At 47.8% G+C, this 17,453-nt stretch overlaps 1 protein-coding gene across 1 annotated transcript; it reads right to left on the bottom strand.

Moving 5' to 3' along the window:
• Positions 1-2,315: 2,315 nt before the first annotated feature.
• LOC137445157 (cytochrome P450 3A40-like) lies at positions 2,316-17,453 on the bottom strand. Its single transcript, XM_068146642.1, has 13 exons — positions 17,285-17,453; positions 16,240-16,333; positions 15,088-15,140; positions 13,776-13,875; positions 13,054-13,167; positions 12,407-12,495; positions 11,677-11,825; positions 11,079-11,206; positions 10,652-10,736; positions 9,508-9,668; positions 8,086-8,312; positions 6,493-6,655; positions 2,316-4,061 (listed from the first exon to the last, which is right to left on the bottom strand). The coding sequence occupies exons 1-13, from the start codon at positions 17,353-17,355 to the stop codon at positions 3,966-3,968; spliced, it is 1,530 nt and encodes a 509-aa protein (XP_068002743.1). The 5' UTR covers positions 17,356-17,453; the 3' UTR covers positions 2,316-3,965.

Below are 17,453 nucleotides of genomic sequence, written 5' to 3' on the forward strand. Positions count from 1 at the left end.
ACTGCAGACCTGTGGCAGTTATAAAATGAGTCTGAACTAAAATGTATGAGCTGGTATGACAGGGAATAACCCTGAAGAGATGGACAGCGGCTTTGATAGATGCACTCCTACAGGTAGCTTCAACCTCTGGCATCTGCAAGGCTTCAGTAATGAATGTCAGACTGCTGGCCAGCTGTGAGGGGAATAAACAGTTATTTGCCTTCAGTAGAAGTAGCATCAGTCTGACATATGACATTCAAATGATATGAACTTTAAAAGTGTGCTTAAATGACTGCTGTTTGACTTGAAACCTTGAGTCCACCAAAGCTGCCTCGTGGCCATTTACCTTAGCTCTGGGGGGGATTGAATCACAGAGCTTAAAAAATGAAAGATCAAAGTGTTCCTGCAAATTCATCCCATGCTAAGTTGTGTGTCCAGATGATACTGTAGTTGTGCCTGAGTGAGGAGAGATGAGTCCTCCCATCGTGTCCTTTCATCCTTCTGGGGGTGACTGCTGCTGGCAAACATGGAACTGACAAACCACAGAGGTGCCACTGTGTGATGGATGGGGGAGAGGCTGGAGGTATGAAATGTGGGATGAGACAAAGGTGTCGTCCTCACCTGTTCCTTTCCCATGGTCTGGCTTCTCCTTCTCTTGGCATCCTCCACCTCCTCCATGCTGGTAGGCTTCTCTTTGAGGCTCTTCTGCATGTTGCCTTGCAGGATGCCAGCCCAGCCTGCACCATGCCCATCGCCAGGGCGTTTTTGTGCTGCCCATGAAATCAGTACTGCAAAGAATTTACCTCTCTATTTTAGGAGACCTTGTTATGCACTTGTTCCATTAGCCTGTCAGCTTAATACCAGCAGTCATAACACTTTTATGACCTACCTGCTGATGTGCTCTTGCTTGCAATCCTCACACTAGAACAAGAGCTCAGGACCAAAGCTGCTGCAGGAAAAAAAATCACTGCTTCCTGACCTTTGGGCAGACTCTGTGCTCTGATTATTCCATCGATTTTAACTGAATCAAGCATCCAATAAGGGTGTCTGCAGGCCTGTCTCTCTTCAGCAGCATGTCTAGAGCAGCACCACCAGCAATAATAGGGACAACTTCTGTGCAAGCCTAGGTCAGGGACAGGAAAACTCCAAGCATTTTGACTGAACCTCTCTCTAGTGATGGTAAATCTATTCTCTAAGGATGGCAAAACCTAAAGACAAGTGGGAACCAGCAAAAGTGTGTGCTTTCTGCTCTTAAACATGACTGAATTCAGTGAAGATTGAGTTTTGGCAGACCCCAGCATTGCTTTGTTCCTTGCCAGAACCCCAGGCAGGTGCTGGCAGATAAAGCCATGCTGTGCCTTCACTGGCTGGTCTCTCCATGGCACATCTGCTGCTGGTTGCAGCTCCTGCTCACCCACTTCATCAGCGTGAGATGCCAACAGGTCAAGATGCCTTTGAAGAGAGATGAGAGAGGCTGAAAACCTTTGACACCCGCAAGCAAACTGTGTACTACCAAAATGTTAAGCAGCTTTGTGAGAGAGATTATCCTGAAGGATGTTTTCTGTGGTGTTGACATTCGTACGCAAGTGATTAATTCTCATACAGGCATGGAGTGACGATGCAAAACCTTCCTTACTGCCACCGGCCAAGCTGCAGCCTTTGCTCCAGCAAGGTTATTAATTCATCCCTGACCTGTGATGCTGCCTGTGACTTTTTCCCCCTCATCATCTCTGTCACCTCTGAAGGCAGAGACCCAAGGATTCTCCATGCCCCTTTTTCTGAACTGCTGCAAGGACGCAGGCACTTTGCGGCTGTTTGCTCTCCAGGGGTCTGACCGCTTCTCTGTTTTGTCCTTCTCCCCTGAGAGCTGTCAGCACAGCCAAACACAGTGCCACGGCTTTAAGAAAGGGCACAGGAACAGCTGAAAACGAAGACAAATTGTCACTTTCCTGCATTGGCAGCAGAAGGGAGCTGCACTGCAGCAGGTTACAAAGGCAGAAGGAGAAGCTGTGGCTGCCCAAGCTCCTGGGAATTTTCTAAGCCTCTCACCCAGCTCATTGGTGACTCTCTAGGGAAGCAGCCTTACTCTTTCTCTACACTTCCAGTCAAGGGTGTCTTTCACTGGGGAACTTAAATCTGCTGAAGAAAGGTTATCATTTCTCCTTTGGGGTTTTCTACCCAATTCCTAAAACATAAAGGATGCAAGTATAAATAGAACATATCCTAATGGATGCAGAATGGACTTACACTTTTCTAGCAGAGAAAAATAAAACCTGCCACGTAGCAAACAGTGCACCCAAGGCAAATTTTGCAATAGGAGAGACTGCACAACAGCATTGACTCTGCTCAACCATTTATTTTGGGCTGCTATTATCTTAAACTCTGCACCTCCAGCAGCAGCTCTTCCCCTTGATGATACACAGAGAGATTCCATTGGGATAAAAGGTTTTCATCTCCCGGCAATCCAAGCAGCATTAGAGATGGTAGTGACTGGGTTAGACGTATCCAGATACATGCAAGGGATTTGACACCTTGGAAGCAGGAACCTGTGGAAGGGTACAGCAAAGCAGGTGCATGGAGAGCACTTGGAATCCTGCATGGGGCCAGCTGCTCTCGTGGCTGCAAGTGCAGATACTGCAATCAAACCTTTCTACTTTCACAGAAAGGCAAATACTTGGCTGACACTAGCAAGACCACACCCTCAGTAACTTGTGGTGCTACGAGGTGACAGTGGAAGAATGAATTCTCAAAGGCATCTTCTATCGCTGTGGCACTGATTTTTTTTGAGGATCCTTTTAGGATCCCACCAAAGTAGTGAGGAAGGTGGGAGAGGTGATAGGGACCACACTGTTGTCTGGCCAGTGGCTTAGGAGATTCACTTCTGTATGGAGGAAAAACCAAGCAGACTGGCATCAGCTGGTTACAGAAGAGTTAAGTGAACTTTACATTGCAGTTAGCCCTCCAGTAGCACTTTCTCGAGGAACAATATGAACTGTGAGCATACAGGTCTTCTGGAGCCTAAAAAGTGATAAAGTCTAGCAAGACTTCCCAGCCCTCAATAGCCAAAGGCAATACTTTTCTTCCAGACTAAGCTTCTCTGGGACATCTGAAGGATCTCAGTGCTGCACCTTGCCTTATTATTAATTCAGTAAAGTTGGCTTTACAATGGCCTAATATGAATCAGTGACTGAAAGATGTCATGGTACCAGTAGAGATGGTGCCTGTGTTGACAATGCCTTCTATGAGAGCTGGCTGCACGCCTGCGGGAAAATAAGCAAACAATTGGGAAACACATGTGGGGCACTCCTCTCCCACTCTGCAAATATCCACTCATTAGGGGTAACTGCTTGTTTCTGGGCTCCTCCAGTCAACTCATCTGTGCTCTGAATCATGCCAAAGCCATCTAAAAAATCACAAGAAAAATCTAAGTAAATCAGCATCAGAAAATCTGCCGCAGGCGCTCGTTCCTGCAAGGATGTGACCATTATAACACTTGTCAGGGTCACAGCACACAGCTGAGGAAATAGCCCTGGACAACTCTGCATTCCCAGAAGAATAAAACCAGGAGACTTAGAGAGTCACCCCAGCAGGCAGCAGGGACAGGAGCAATGGCAGCATTACTTAACTATGTGCAATTTGTTCTCCCTATCTTGATTTAAATTGCACTGCCAGAAGAGACTGACAGTGTCTGGAATCAAATTGCTTAGAAAAGTGCCTCTTCAGAAGGAGAGAGGGGGAGAAGGGAAAAAAAAAGCCCAAATAACTCGAGTGCAATTGGTCTTGCAAAATGCCTATTGTGATGGGGGACAGTGGCATCTGGGGCTCGTTTTCATTAGGATGATGCTCGTGTGATTATTCTGGGCCAAACCCCTTGTGCTCTGGTTGAAAAAAGAGGGGGTTGCAGCACACACACCAAGCTGGGTCTTCTCTCAAGAGTTGACAGTAGGCATCATCAAACAAGAGTCTCTGATCTGCTTCTGCTTTCTTCACTCCTCCACATCAGCATGGGATCGAGGGACCATCTTCAGCACAATGGGATCCTTTGGTTGCATGAAACCTTTTGAGTCCAGAACAAGTGGGATCTGAGCAGGAGGGAAGAAACAAACACAAGATAGCCACGTAAGCTGGGAAAAGGGACAACCACGATACTAAGAGGACTCCTACAGCCCACATACATCTCAGCCACCCCTTGCTTCCAATGCATTTCCTAGCTTACAGGTGTACTTACAGCAGGACTCCCACTATCTGCTCATGCAAACAGCTACAAGCTGGGATTTAATAGCCCCCACCTCTTGAAAAAGCTGGTTAGTGAATTCTGCCTTTCACATGGCATGGTCAGATGAGTTGCACTGATCAACATGCCAGCGTGGAGAGGAAAACCAGCCAAAATCTATCTGGTGAGCCACAGCTAAGGAAGTGCAGGCAGTGCCATTTTGTTTAACGCTGAAGCCAGTGCTGAGGGGAGTGAGATTGGAATGGGAGCTGGAGGAGCAATAAGCACTCCTGGAAGAACCAAACTGAGATTGCTGCTCAGACTATGTACCAAAGGAAAAGAATCCTCACAGAGAGGTGATGGGCCCTGATGAAGTGGTCTGGAAACATCAGTGGAAAGAACCTTTAAATCTGGTGCCAGAGGAAGTCATCTTGTGTAGGAGGGAAGAGTGTTTTACCAGGCCTCCTCCATCAACCTGATGCTACTCATATCCCAGCTCTCCTCCCCAGCAGGACAAGGGTAATATACCCCCAGCCCAACAAGCTATATTAAAACCTTACATCCAAGTAAGATTTGTTTCAGGATATTTAAGCAATGTGGTTTGGAGCCCAGTGTGCCATCAGTGGAGGAGTGAGAGGAGGCTGCAGCTTACATATACATATTCTAAAGGGATGCTCCAGCATGATTTCCTCCCCCCCACCCCTTCTCTGATCTGATGTTCATGACATCTCCTGCAGAAAAACGGGCCGAAAGAGCCCCATAAACCTATGGGCACCAATAATACAATACATATTTAACTTGTCTCCTTTTAATTAAAGGCAGTTATAAAAAGAATCAATTTTATGGATTGCAGAGGACTAGAAAAATGTCATTAGACTTGGGGGAGGGTGGATAGGTCACTGCATTGTTAATGGACTATTACAGTCTTTCACCTCCAGGTTACTAGTTGAGTTGCAATCTGAATCTGCAGAGATTCCAGCTGAGCGCCCATGCCAAGCAATAATTTAATAAGGACTTTTCTGTTTCTTACAATAAATGTCCTTTGAATACACTTGCTGCCCCCTCTGCTCTGATTTCCCAAGCTCATCTCATGAACAAAATGTGTTAATGGCAATGACTTCCACAGCAGTCAATCCAGAAAATCAGGTCGAGGGTGGAAGCTAACTCCCTGGTGCTACCTGCCTCCGAGCCACGGGGAGTTGCCGTGTTCTCAGGAGGGTTTAACACAGGATTTCCAACAACCACTGCCTTTACTTCATATCAAACACCCCCCTGCCTGACTCATCAGCACTGCATATGTTGCTCACAGAGATCCTGGGTAAAACCCAGACCTGTATGGATCTTGAATAGCCCCAAAGAGGGAGAGAGTCACCAAGCTGAATTTAGCTCAGATTGCATTTGCTTGAAAATTACTATTTTGGAGGCGGCCCAGGGGCCCACAGGAGACAAATTTTGGTATTGTGGGATCTCTCACAGGCATCTTTATGTTGCAAGGTGCAGCATTGGAGCAGGCTGGGTTGGCTGGAGGGGTACTTCTCTTGCTCTCTGGAGCAGGGTCTTCCTAGGCAGACTGATAGCCCACCATGGAGGAGAGAACAACCCACTGCATCCAAAAAGAGGCAGAGGACTTGTTATAAGGGCATCTGGTGATAAGACAAGGGGCAATGCTTTTAAACTAGAGCAGGGTAGCTTTAGATTAGACATTAAAAAGAAGTTCTTTGCTATGAGGGTGGTGAGACATTGGAATGGGTTGCCCTGGGAAGCTGTGAATGCCTCATTCCTGGAAGTGTTTAAGGCCAGTGGATGAGGCTTTGAACAACCTGTTCCAGTGGGAAGTGTCCCTGCCCACGGCAGGGGATTGGAATGAGATGATCTTTAAAGTCCCTTCCAACTCAAGCCATTCTATTATGAATCTATGACAACCACAGGGATTTCAGCCTGACATATTCCACCAACATTAAAACTGCATCTGTAAAGGCTTTAAAAAAACCCCACTACATATATCAGTAACTTGTGGTGAAACACTTAAATTAGCTGAGAAGATTTAATTACAGTTATTCCCATATGATTCTCTCCTCCACAGTGAAATCTTCCTCCCTGATCTCTGTGTGAAGTAGTTAACACCTAAGTCTGCAGACAAGGTTTAGTGGGCCTGAAGCTGGCAGTCTCTGAACTCCTTGGGGAAGAGAGGGATTTAATGGGCATGAGTTTGTCCTGAGATGGAGGAAAAAGAGAGTGGCCTGGGCCATTTCAGGGGGACTCAAAGGCAGACACTAAAACACATCCTCCCATATCCTCACCGGAGTGTCTTTGCAGGTCCTGAAGGAGAAGTTTTGCAGCAGGACAACCACAGCCATTTTCACGACGAGCAGAGCAAACCTCATGCCTATGCAGTTCCTGGGGCCAGCTCCAAAGGGCAGGAAGGTGTAGGGGTCAATACAGTCTTTGTTCTCTTTACTGAACCTGATGAGAACCAAGAACCAGAAGTTAGAAGAAGCCACTGCTTCAGGATGTGCCACCCTTCAGATCTGAAGCGATGAGGTGTCTGGAAAGGTAAAAGCTTTTCATGTTCCTGTGCATATTAGAAGAACCCAGCTCAGTCCCTTATTTCTGTCTCAACAGCTACCTTGTGCCTTTGCTTTTATCCTGCTGCATGCAGTTGGCTGTGCATCTCCAGATGCATCAGGTGTACAGGGAATACCTGAAATATGCTAATGGATTTCATAGCTACTCTTTCCTCAGAACTTCCTCTTGGCTCAAAAACTGAACCCAGATTTCAAACCCTAAACCACACAGGTCTGCAGCTTCACGTCTTCCCTCTAGATCAAAGAAGTGAGTGAACACAAAGATGATCTCCCCCTGTGTGACTAAAGGCAGGGCTGCTTTTGAGACATGCCAGCCATTCCTCTCCTCATCATGAAAAACAGGGGAGAACAATCAGCTTCACAAAGACATTTGCCACTGAGTGTTTTCAGTAATACTTCTTAGTGATCAGTGAGTTTTCACGCCAGAAAGCTTTCCATTCACAGGACACGAGGTCTAGGTACAAACCCCAGCCATGCTAAGCCAGCAGGGAAGTCTCTCACTCCTGAGACACCAGCACATCTCTGTTAAACTCCCAGCAAGGCCAAGTGATCCCTAAGGAGCTCCTTAGCTTGAGCTTTCAACTGGAGTAAGAAAGGAGCTACCGGAGTAGCTGGTATGAGATGTCCATTGCCAGAGTACCCCAAATGGGGTGTTTCCTTCTTCCATCAATACAAGGTGACCACAGAGGTCCAGAGGTGCACCCATCTCCCTTCCTAACTTCTGATACTGCTGCTACAAAGCTCATGTTCCCACACTGGGGGTTAGCTTCCAGGGGCATTTCAGCACCTGTTCCAAGGGCACACATCTGGTCCTGCTCTCTCTGGGCTGATCCTCAACATCTTCATGGCCACCTGAGACTATCAGAACCAGAGTCTCTCAGGTCTGCCTGGGGCTGTTGTCTCCTTTCACAGGGTCTGACAGAGACTCCTACAGCAAGGACTGTTTCATAACCCAAGCTGGAAATTCAGTTCTATTTCCTGCCTTTGTCCTTCCACTGCTGGCTTGCACGGCATCGTGCCAGTCACCCAGTGGCTCTTGCTTTAATATCTGGCCATAAACCCCTGAGTGTTACAGCTGCTGGGAGCTGCTCTCACTGTCGCTGCCTTCAATGCAGTTAATTAAATTCCATGCACAGTTTATGGATGTAGATCATAAAACTCCCCTCACAGTAACGCTGGGACTAGGATGTCAGACAATGATAAATGCCTAATTTCAATGTTATAATCATGCATTCCCCACTTTTGCTGCCATTTCCACTCCCAGGGCCGGGGTTGAGGGTGCAGCCATTCCCCCTGCCTGGCCCTCACCTCTCGGGCCTGAACTCGTCCGGCTCTGGCCAGTAGTCCGGGTCCCGATGCAGCACGTGGGCTGGGATTATCACCACCATGCCCTTGGGGATGGTCACGCCATTGATCTCCACTGTCTGCTTGCAGACCCTCTCGATCCGGCCCCCGGTGGGGAAGAGCCGCAGGCATTCGTTCACCACCATGTCGAGGTACTCCATCTGCATCAGGGTGCTGTACGTCGGCGTAGCCTGGGGAGCACAACCGGCACGGCTACAAACATGGGGCTTCAACCCCCACCCAGGCTCTTCTGGGCTAAATCTTTAAAGTTTTTCACAGGTCTTGAGCAGAAAAGTAGTAAAATGTAAATCATAGAATCAGTAAGGTTGGAAAAGACCTCAAAGATCATCAAGTCCAACCTATCATTCAACACCGCAGGACAGCTAAACCATGGCTTCAAGTGCCACGTCTAATCCCTTTTTGAACACCTCCAGGGACAGTGACTCCACCACCTCCCTGGGCAGCACATTCCAATGGCCAATCTCTCTTTCTGTGAAGAACTTTCTCCTCACCTCAAGCCTAAACCTCCCCTGGCACAGCTTGAGACTGTGTCCTCTTGTTCTGGTGCTGGCTGCCTGGGAGAAGAGATCAACCCCCACCTGGCTACAACCTCCCTTCAGGTAGTTGTAGAGAGCAATAAGGTCTCCCCAAGCCTCAAAAAGGAAAATAAAGATAATTCTAAACTATCCTCTTGGAGAGATAGAATAGAATAGAATAGAATAGAATAGAATAGAATAGAATAGAATAGAATAGAATAGAATAGAATAGAATAGAATAGAATAGAATAGAATAGAACAGAACCGAACCGAACCGAACCGAACTGAACCAGGTTGGAAAAGACCTTTGAGATCATCATCTACCATAAGACTGGTTGTGCCAGAACAATTCTCCTCTTCTCACTTCTTTGCTTTGGAGAGATACTAACTTGCTTCTGCTTGACCTTGGCTGCATTGTTTTGGTATTAACATTCCTCTGCTTCTTTCCTCCTTCTTTTGTACATGGGGGTGGGGGCAGAAAAGGAGAAGCTAATAGCTTCCCCTGATCTTTGACCAGGGGGGTTCTTGTTCTGTTTGTTAATTGTAAATACCTGTAAATGTTGTAAATCCTGCATATTTTGTACATATTCACTGCATTCCATTGTAAACTGTAGTTTTGCCTGTAAATACAGCTTTCATTTGCTTCCAACTGAGCTGGTCTGGCAGAGTCAATGTTGGGGGGGCAAATTTCAAGCCACCCCCAGTGCTTCCCTTTTAGACATCAGAGACCAGAGGAGGGGAAATCTCAGTGCCTCCTCTGCTCTGTTTTGTTCCCAAGATGGCTTTAGGCTCAAAGTCTACAAGGCATAGGTAGAAACCACCCCAGCATCTCCCCACACTCCCCACACACCTTGTTAGGCAGGTTGGCATCAATCTCATCTTGGAGCTGCTGCTGTACATCAGGGTGGGTAGCCAGGTTGTATGAGATGTAGCTCAAGGTGGAGCTGGTGGTCTCATAACCAGCAAAGACAAAGATAAGAGCCTGGGCCAGAATCTCCTCATCACTTAATGCTGAAAAGAGGCATAAAAGCACATGCAAGAAAATGAAATCCACAGTGATTAACCCTTGGGAATTCATGATCCTACCCATCCATCTAGGCAATGCTGTTGATAACTAGATAACAGTTGGTAACCCTCTGGTAACACAAAAAGGTGGATCTGGTACTGTCTATAGCCACACAAACCTCTGTCAAGATCAGCACTGCTACATTGCTTTCTTGAAGAGCAGACTCAAGCAGCGTGCAGCCTGAGCCTGATTCAGAAAGTCTCTGCTATCTTCTAGAGCCACCTTTTGAGAATATGCAACTCAGCCAAAAGAACCCAGGGGTACATGCCAGGAAAATTTAGAGATGAAGAGATGTCCAGCAGCTCCTCAAAGCCACGAGGTGATCCTTGTGCTGCTGAGGGATTAGTAGCCCTCAGCACAACGTGACAGTGGTAAAAAGGACAACACAGGATTTAAGGCTGGGACTGCAGCAGTGTCCAAGCACTGCCAGGATGCAGCCTGCAGTGCAAAGTGTCATACAAATGTCCCTCTGCAGGTATCTCAGAAGTTTACAAGCATCCTGCCTTGACTGAGGTTGATGGGCTGGGACTATGCCTTGGCTGAGGCATTATTGTCTAAGTCTAAAAGTTAACCTATGGTGAAGAACAGAGAAGCAGCTCATAGGCAAGCAAAATACCTGCAGCATATGTGCTCTGTTTGCTTTGTGAAAGACAGCCAACATCACTAGCCTTGAGAGAAGATAAAACAGAAAGCTGGAGTAAGGGGATGTTCACTCCATTTGCTCTTTGTTGCACAAACAGACCTCAGGATTTATCCCCAAAGATGAGGTAATACAAAATGATTGCTATGCAAGAAGTACCATTACAGCCTCACCTCTGAGACCTTCAATCTTCTGCAGGATTATTGACCAAAACCCTCTTCTACTGCCTTGAACCACACAAGGAACTACCCTGCTTTCTGCTTGAGAGGAGGACAGATCTCAACATACTTTTGTTCAAGTCTTCCTCATCAGGCTTGGAGCTGTCTTGTGAGGCCTGCGAGTCAATCATGAGTTGCAGGAAATCAACCCGGTCCTGGGGAGAAATAGAGGCAGTCAGAGAAGATGTGTGGGGAGGAGACAAACCTTGTGTCCAGCACAAGCTGGTTGCTGAGGTATCTGCTCTATTCACAGCCCCAGAAGCATGCTCCTGGCTTCAGTGCATGCTGGGGTTCAGACTGGAGACCCTCTATGAACACAGATACTTTCTCCAGCCAGAATGCCAGGCAGGGCACGCTTCTGCCCCTCCCTAGCTTTGATGAGCTGCCAGTTGCTATGGAGAGCAGGCAATACACCACAATGCCTGAAGATGCTACCAGGTCCCTCCTGCACTCAGAACAGCAGAGTGAATTCAAAAGGCCACCTGGGTCAGGCTCACCGTGGTGTTGCCCTTTCCTCTTTCCTTCTTCAGTTTTGTGAAGACACCCTTGAAGAATTCCATGACCTCGGAGGGTAACAGAGTCACATTCATCTTTTCCAACACGGGGGTAACAAAAGGGAACAACACTAAAAAGAGATTAAAACACAACATATTTTAGCTCAGAGGGGCCCAAGAAACTAGAATTGGCACAAAGTACAGGAAGGAGAAAAGTGAATCTAGACTCTGACCCAGAAAGTTGCTTCTTGTTGTCTTCAGCTCTTGTTTAACCTAACCCCGGCTGGCATGCAATAGCAATTGAGAATCTCTTCTTATCACTGTAAGGCCATCATGCCACACTAAGTGCAGCTCCCTATGACAGGGTTTCTGCTTGTGGGAGGGAGCTGCAAAGACCCACATGGGCTACAGAAACCTTGACTCTGGTTTCCTTGGAGAACTATTTCTACAGATGTCCCAGGGTGAACCTAATCCTGCAAAGTGCTGAGCATCAACTGCATGGCAAAGAAGAATCAAAGCCACCAAGGAAGCTACCAGGAGCTGCAAGTGGTTGGCACCTCTGAGACAGATTCAGGGCTGGATGAGATGAGGTGTATCATACCTAAGACCATGAAGAGGGGGTGCAGGAAACTGAATTTGAGGAATTTCTTAATGTTGGTGACAAAGGGGTCACTGGGGTTGCTCATGGAGTCAATATTCACACTGAAGGAAGTACTGGTCACCACATCCATGCTGTAGGCTCCAAAAAGGCTAGGTAGAGAAGCAGAGACAGTGAATGGAATGAGCTCAACCAGAATAGTAAAGAAGAATCCCTCTAGGGAAAGAGGTCTATTATTTTAATCAAGGACTCAATGCAGAGTCCTCACATCGTAGGACCTGACCTGATTTGATGGTAACCATCATTGTATTTTCCCAAATTTTCCCTGTTGCATTCATCCCCCAATTTTTCTCAGGATTAAAAAACCTAGGCTGTGGTTGGAAAGCACTGAAGTGCAGCCTGGGGTAATGAAGGCTCTACATTGATTTCCATCTGTAAGGCTGTGAAAATGACATCCAAAAATACCACATTTTGCAGGGCTTCTGGAACAGGCTCTGCACCTTCCTCAAAATGCATGCCCAGTAAAATGACACAGTGAACAGAGTTACTCCATTTGAGCAGAGCAGAACACTGCAAGCCCACTGCTGAGGAACAGACCAGGCCCATGATCACTATAGTTTGCATCAACAGTTGACAAGGGATCTATGCTGCAGCATGCAAAAGGTTCTCCAAAACGGCCCCATCCCCACAGTGAATACAAATTCTTTCCAGTCAGCCCCACTCAGTTACTCACTCCTTCACGGCCACAAACTCATCATTAGCCACCTTCTTCTCAACGTTCTTCACTAATTTTTCACCATAGAGTTTAATTGTAGGGAACATCTGAAACACAAACCAAAGCAAAAGGCACTGCTGGCGGTTTCACCTCCACCCAACGAGGCTGGATAATTCCATGCTGCCATCTGTGACTGGCCAAGGCTTTGGCTTGTGGAAAAAGGGCAGGCAAGGGGAAGGCCTCATTAGCAAGCCCCAGACAACACTTTCTCTCATCTTACAGAGAGCTCATGTGACCTTCTCCCAAAATCCATATACAGCTCACGTTCCAGCTAAGCACCCACTCCAGCTAGGAGTGAACATGGAAAATGGGCATCCAAGGGCTGAATGATGCACTTAGCAAGAGGCAAATACAGCTCATACAGTCACCAGCTTCAGCTTGCACTGCCTTTTGTGCCCCTTCATCCCCCATCCCCTTCTCCTGACTCCCTGCCCACAAAGGTAGACAACCACTGTGTAGCTGAACTGTACCCAACAATGCAGATGATAATGGATGTGGTGGTGACCAATGGGGGGACCTCCCCATTCGGGGGGAAGCTCTCTACTCGGAAATGGCTCAGTCCTCCTCCAGCTATTGATGTAAAGTACCAGGGGCTTCTGCTTTACCTCCTTCAGCTTCCCACTGGTGAAGGATGGAGAGAGCACAGTACGAATCTTTTTCCACTGGTCATCCTCAGCCACGTTGAGGGCTGACCCCAGGAGCCCATTCAGACGGAAGTTCTGCACAGGGACAGTGTTACAGCAAAAAGGGACATGGTGATATGGGAAGATGGAGGAAGGTTTCCAAACACCTTCCACTTGACAGATACCAAAAAAACCCCACCACAGAGTGTTGACTTGACCCCTGAACTCATAGAATCAATAAGGTTGGAAGAGACCTCATCAAGTCCAACCTGTCACCCAACACCTCATGACTACTAAACCATGGCACCAGGTGCCACATCCAATCCCCTCCTGAACACCTCCAGGGATGGTGACTCCACCACCTCCCTGGGCAGCACATTCCAATGGCTAACAACTCTCTCTGTGAAGAACTGTCTCCTCACCTCAAGCCTAAAAGTCATAACAGCTCTACCTCAACCAACACACATGGAAATGAAAGTGTAACAGTCAAAAAAATCCACCCTAGGGTACAACCAGGCTGATGTCCCAATGTCCCAGTGGCCTCTACACCTCCATAGCAGACTTTCATTGTTGGTCCCATCAATAAATTGGGGCACAATAGAGAGCAATTACTTGCTGAAGGGCCAGAAGAGAAAAACCAAGAACAGAGTCTTTGTTGCTGTATGTTCTGCATCATAGAGCAAAGCAGGGGACAAGATACCTACCCGGCGGTTGGTGAAAATGGAATAGCACTCTTTCACCAGGATGTTTTTGACAAGGATGGGGTCCAAAACAGCCATCACAGGCTGCCTGCCATCGAAAAACCTAAGCCAAGAGAAACCCCCAGTCAGCTGGAGCAAAAGCAGCCTGCTTTGTCTGTGGGCCAGTCCTCCATGTTGACTTCTGGAGCCCAAAGGGTTTGGGGCAGCTGAGGCCCCTCTTGAAAAAAACAGCTGGAATGATGAGCCTGAAACTGGTTTATTATGTAGTAAAAATGGAGAGAGGGGAAGTGTGTGCCCAACAGACAGTGTGAGCATTTCTAGCAGTCATCTGTGGTATTAAAAAGTTGACACTGCAGTGTGGGTTTAGATAAAACACAGTTTTTGCCACAGAACTGATCCCCTGCACTTGGGCTGCCTGAGCTCTGCTTCCATAACTGGTGGCTGGAGACAGGAAATCCACACCAAATAGTCTGCCTGCAGAGTAAAGACTTCTCTGTGTGGCCTGTGAGGCAACAAGAGGGGAAAAACTCATCTGTCTCCTCCATTTTCCAATCAACAGAGACAGAAGAACTTCAAAGCCATGGTGGGGGCTAAAGGGCAGGGAGCCTTCGGCCACAGCTGAGGGAAGCTGCTGCCTTCAAGGGGCTCAGGAACATTTAATCTTAGAAAAGAAAAAGAAAAAATGCTGGGTTTCATGAAGTCTCCCAGGGTTTTTTTGTGCAACACTTTTGCTGCAGTTTGAGAGGTTCTCTGTGGGAGCATGATTAAGAGGCCCCTGCACAAAACCAGTGCTGTGCAGGAAGAAGGGAGGCAGGTTGAAAGGTAGCTCATGCCCTGGGTCTGGGAGAAGCAGGGAGCCAGATAAAAAACACTGTGGCAGCCTGCAGCTTGAGTTCTGCTCAAGACAGACAGAAGAGCAGCTTCAAAGGTGTGAGGCTCAGTTTGACACCAAGCAGTGGAAGGTCTTTTCAAAGCTCATGGAAACAAATGACCCCTCAAACTGGCTACCATCATGCCAGCCCTGCATTGCACTGAAATCCCAACAGGAGGGAAGCCTTGGAGAGATGGCTGGAGACCTTCCCAGTGGTGAACCTGGATTTTCCAAGGCTGTCACTGCTGGAATTGCCATGCTGAAACATGGTGATGATAAACCTTTTCTCCCCATTCTATTTTGGAGTCATGGAGTACCTCAGACAGTTTACTTGACAACTTCACAGACTGCATTGGGTTGGAAGGGACTCTCAAAGGTCATCTTGCCCATGCCCCCTGCAGTGAGCAGGGACACCTCCAACCAGAGCAGCAGAGAGAAACTCACCCCCAGATTTTGCCATACGTTTTGAAGCACATCTGATCAAAATTACGGATTCCCTGCAAGAGACCAAAGGCGGAATGAACACTTAGCCAGCAAAGAGCCATCAAAGCAGGTCACAGCTGGCAGTGTGGTACATCCCACAGACCCAGTGTAAGTGGCAGAAGTTGGGGGGTGCATGGAAACTCGCACAAGCCATGTAGGCACTTAGGGGACATTTGAACTGAAGGGAAAAAAGAGCAGAGATTAAACAACAACAAAAAAAAAAGCAGCACTTTCAACTTCTGCTAGCCAACCTGAGCGACAAATGTAATGAAGACAAGGTATGACAGGGTACATTGCTGTAGTGAGGGCAGAGTGAGCAGGCAGAACTAAATCCCAGGGTGTCCTTTATCTTCAGCTCAACAAGTTAAGAGCTGCTACTGCCTTGCCCTCATGAGATCTTCCACCGCAGTTACTGAAGTGGAGTGATAATAGCTATTTGGTTTTGCTTTGTTTCCATTAAGGATTGAACTGATCTTACATCTAAGGCTGAAACTTAGGGGACACACAGCACTCACCATGCATCAGCTAAGAGACCATGTGGATGCTGTCAGCCCAGCAAACACAAGCTGAAACACCTCTGTTGTTGAAGCCAGTATTCTGTGCTGTGCTTACAGTCAGTTACCTGGGACCAGCTCCTACCCAGTTATTTGGTAGGGTTGGTGCACAGAAAATGCATTTGTCTGGCTTAAGTCTCAAGCTGGACCAACAGCAAGTGGCTGGATATGGCATTGCTGGGGCTAATTCAGCCTCTTCCTGGGGATGACACAAAGCACACAATGACGTGCAGCTCTCAGAAATTAGCAGTCTCTGGCGTTTCGCCTTTTTTTGCTCCTTTGTTTCCAACAGAACTCCAGCTGCTGGGAAGCAGGTAGAAATCCAGGGAGAAACTAACCACTTAAATTGCAAAGGAGCTGCAAAGCACAGCACACCCCATTCAATTCAACCTGAACTTGTGTGTTCTCTGTGTGTCTGAAGAGCTTCCTACTGAAGGCATCATTTTTCAGTCAACCAAATCAAAAGCAGAGGAAAGAGATGCACAAAGGGTGGGAAACCCAGCAGCAGCTACAAGGAAGAATCTAAGGCAGCTCCAGAGAAGCAGCAGTCATTACTCACCTTCTTGTATCTCAGCAAAGTTCCAAAAAATGGCACAGGCTGTGGCCCAGGAATGCCCAGCTTCTTGAAAGTCTGGAAAGGCCATATCCCATAGCTGCCAAGCAGAGAGCATAGGAAATGCGTTTATGCAATGAGAAGAGAAGATTCTTCATCCTGAGCACAGCAAATAGCTCAAATAACTGGTTCCTGTCACCAAGAGAAAGCTGAAATTATGGAGCAGCAGACCTGCTGAGGAAACCCTTCCTGCAGTAAGTGCAGGTTTGCTTGAGGTTCAGGAGACCATTTGTGGCACACTTTGATACAAGGGCTGATAGGAGCTGCAGCCCAGACTAGGCAAAGGGGATGTACTGGGCACCTCAGGTCTTTCTTCAGGGGCCTCATTTCATTTCCTGAGTTGAGACAACTGAGACTGAAGAGAGGTCTCAGGATGACTCAATTCTCAAGCTGAGACTTGTCCGTCTGTTTGACTTTGCAAAGACCTCCACACCTCCTGCGATGCTCAGGTGGCAGAGCTGCAGCAGCAGCAGGGGGGCAGCCGAGCAGGGACATCAATTACTACAGCAAAATGAGGCTTTTGCCTGTACAGCTCACTACAGCTCCCCTGAGCCACATCAGCAAAAGGGCCACTTTGCCAACTGTTTGAACAGGGGCTCCTGCAGGCACCTGGGCTGACATCACCGACTGCCCTGAGCCCTACCCCCCTTGCAACCAGGCAGAGCACGCTGGGGATAGAGCCACTGAAGCTATTTCTCCTTTCGGTTCTGCTGAGAAAAACATATCAAATCAATAAATAGACAAATTCCTTTTTATTTCCCTCCTCGCTCAGCCCAGCTTCCTCCTTCGCTTCCAGCTGGCACAGGGAGGGCACATGGAAGCCTGCAGCCTCCCTTCACCAGCCCTTGGCTCTGCCCTGAAGCGCTCTGTCAAACACCAATCCATCTGCTTGGGCACTTCCCTACCGAGGGCGTCGGTCCCAAGCCCTCCCCAGGCTGCAGGAACAAGGTTTTCCCTCCTTGGTCTCTCCGCAGGATCAGCCTCTACTTACAGGATCAGGAGGCTAAAGAAAAGGACGAGGAGCAGCCAAGTGGCAGAAGAAAAGTTTGGCAGGAGATCCATCGTGTCCCCCCAGGCTCCGCGTAACCCCTCTCCGCCCTGCGCAGCCGCACTCCTGCCTCGTAAACCTTCCACTTCCTGACCTTTATGTGCAACCGAGC

This window comes from Melanerpes formicivorus, unplaced genomic scaffold (genome assembly GCF_026170545.1).
Source record: "Melanerpes formicivorus ecotype bairdi unplaced genomic scaffold, bMelFor1.0.p_v2 SCAF_14, whole genome shotgun sequence".
NCBI classification, from domain to species: Eukaryota; Metazoa; Chordata; class Aves; order Piciformes; family Picidae; genus Melanerpes; species Melanerpes formicivorus.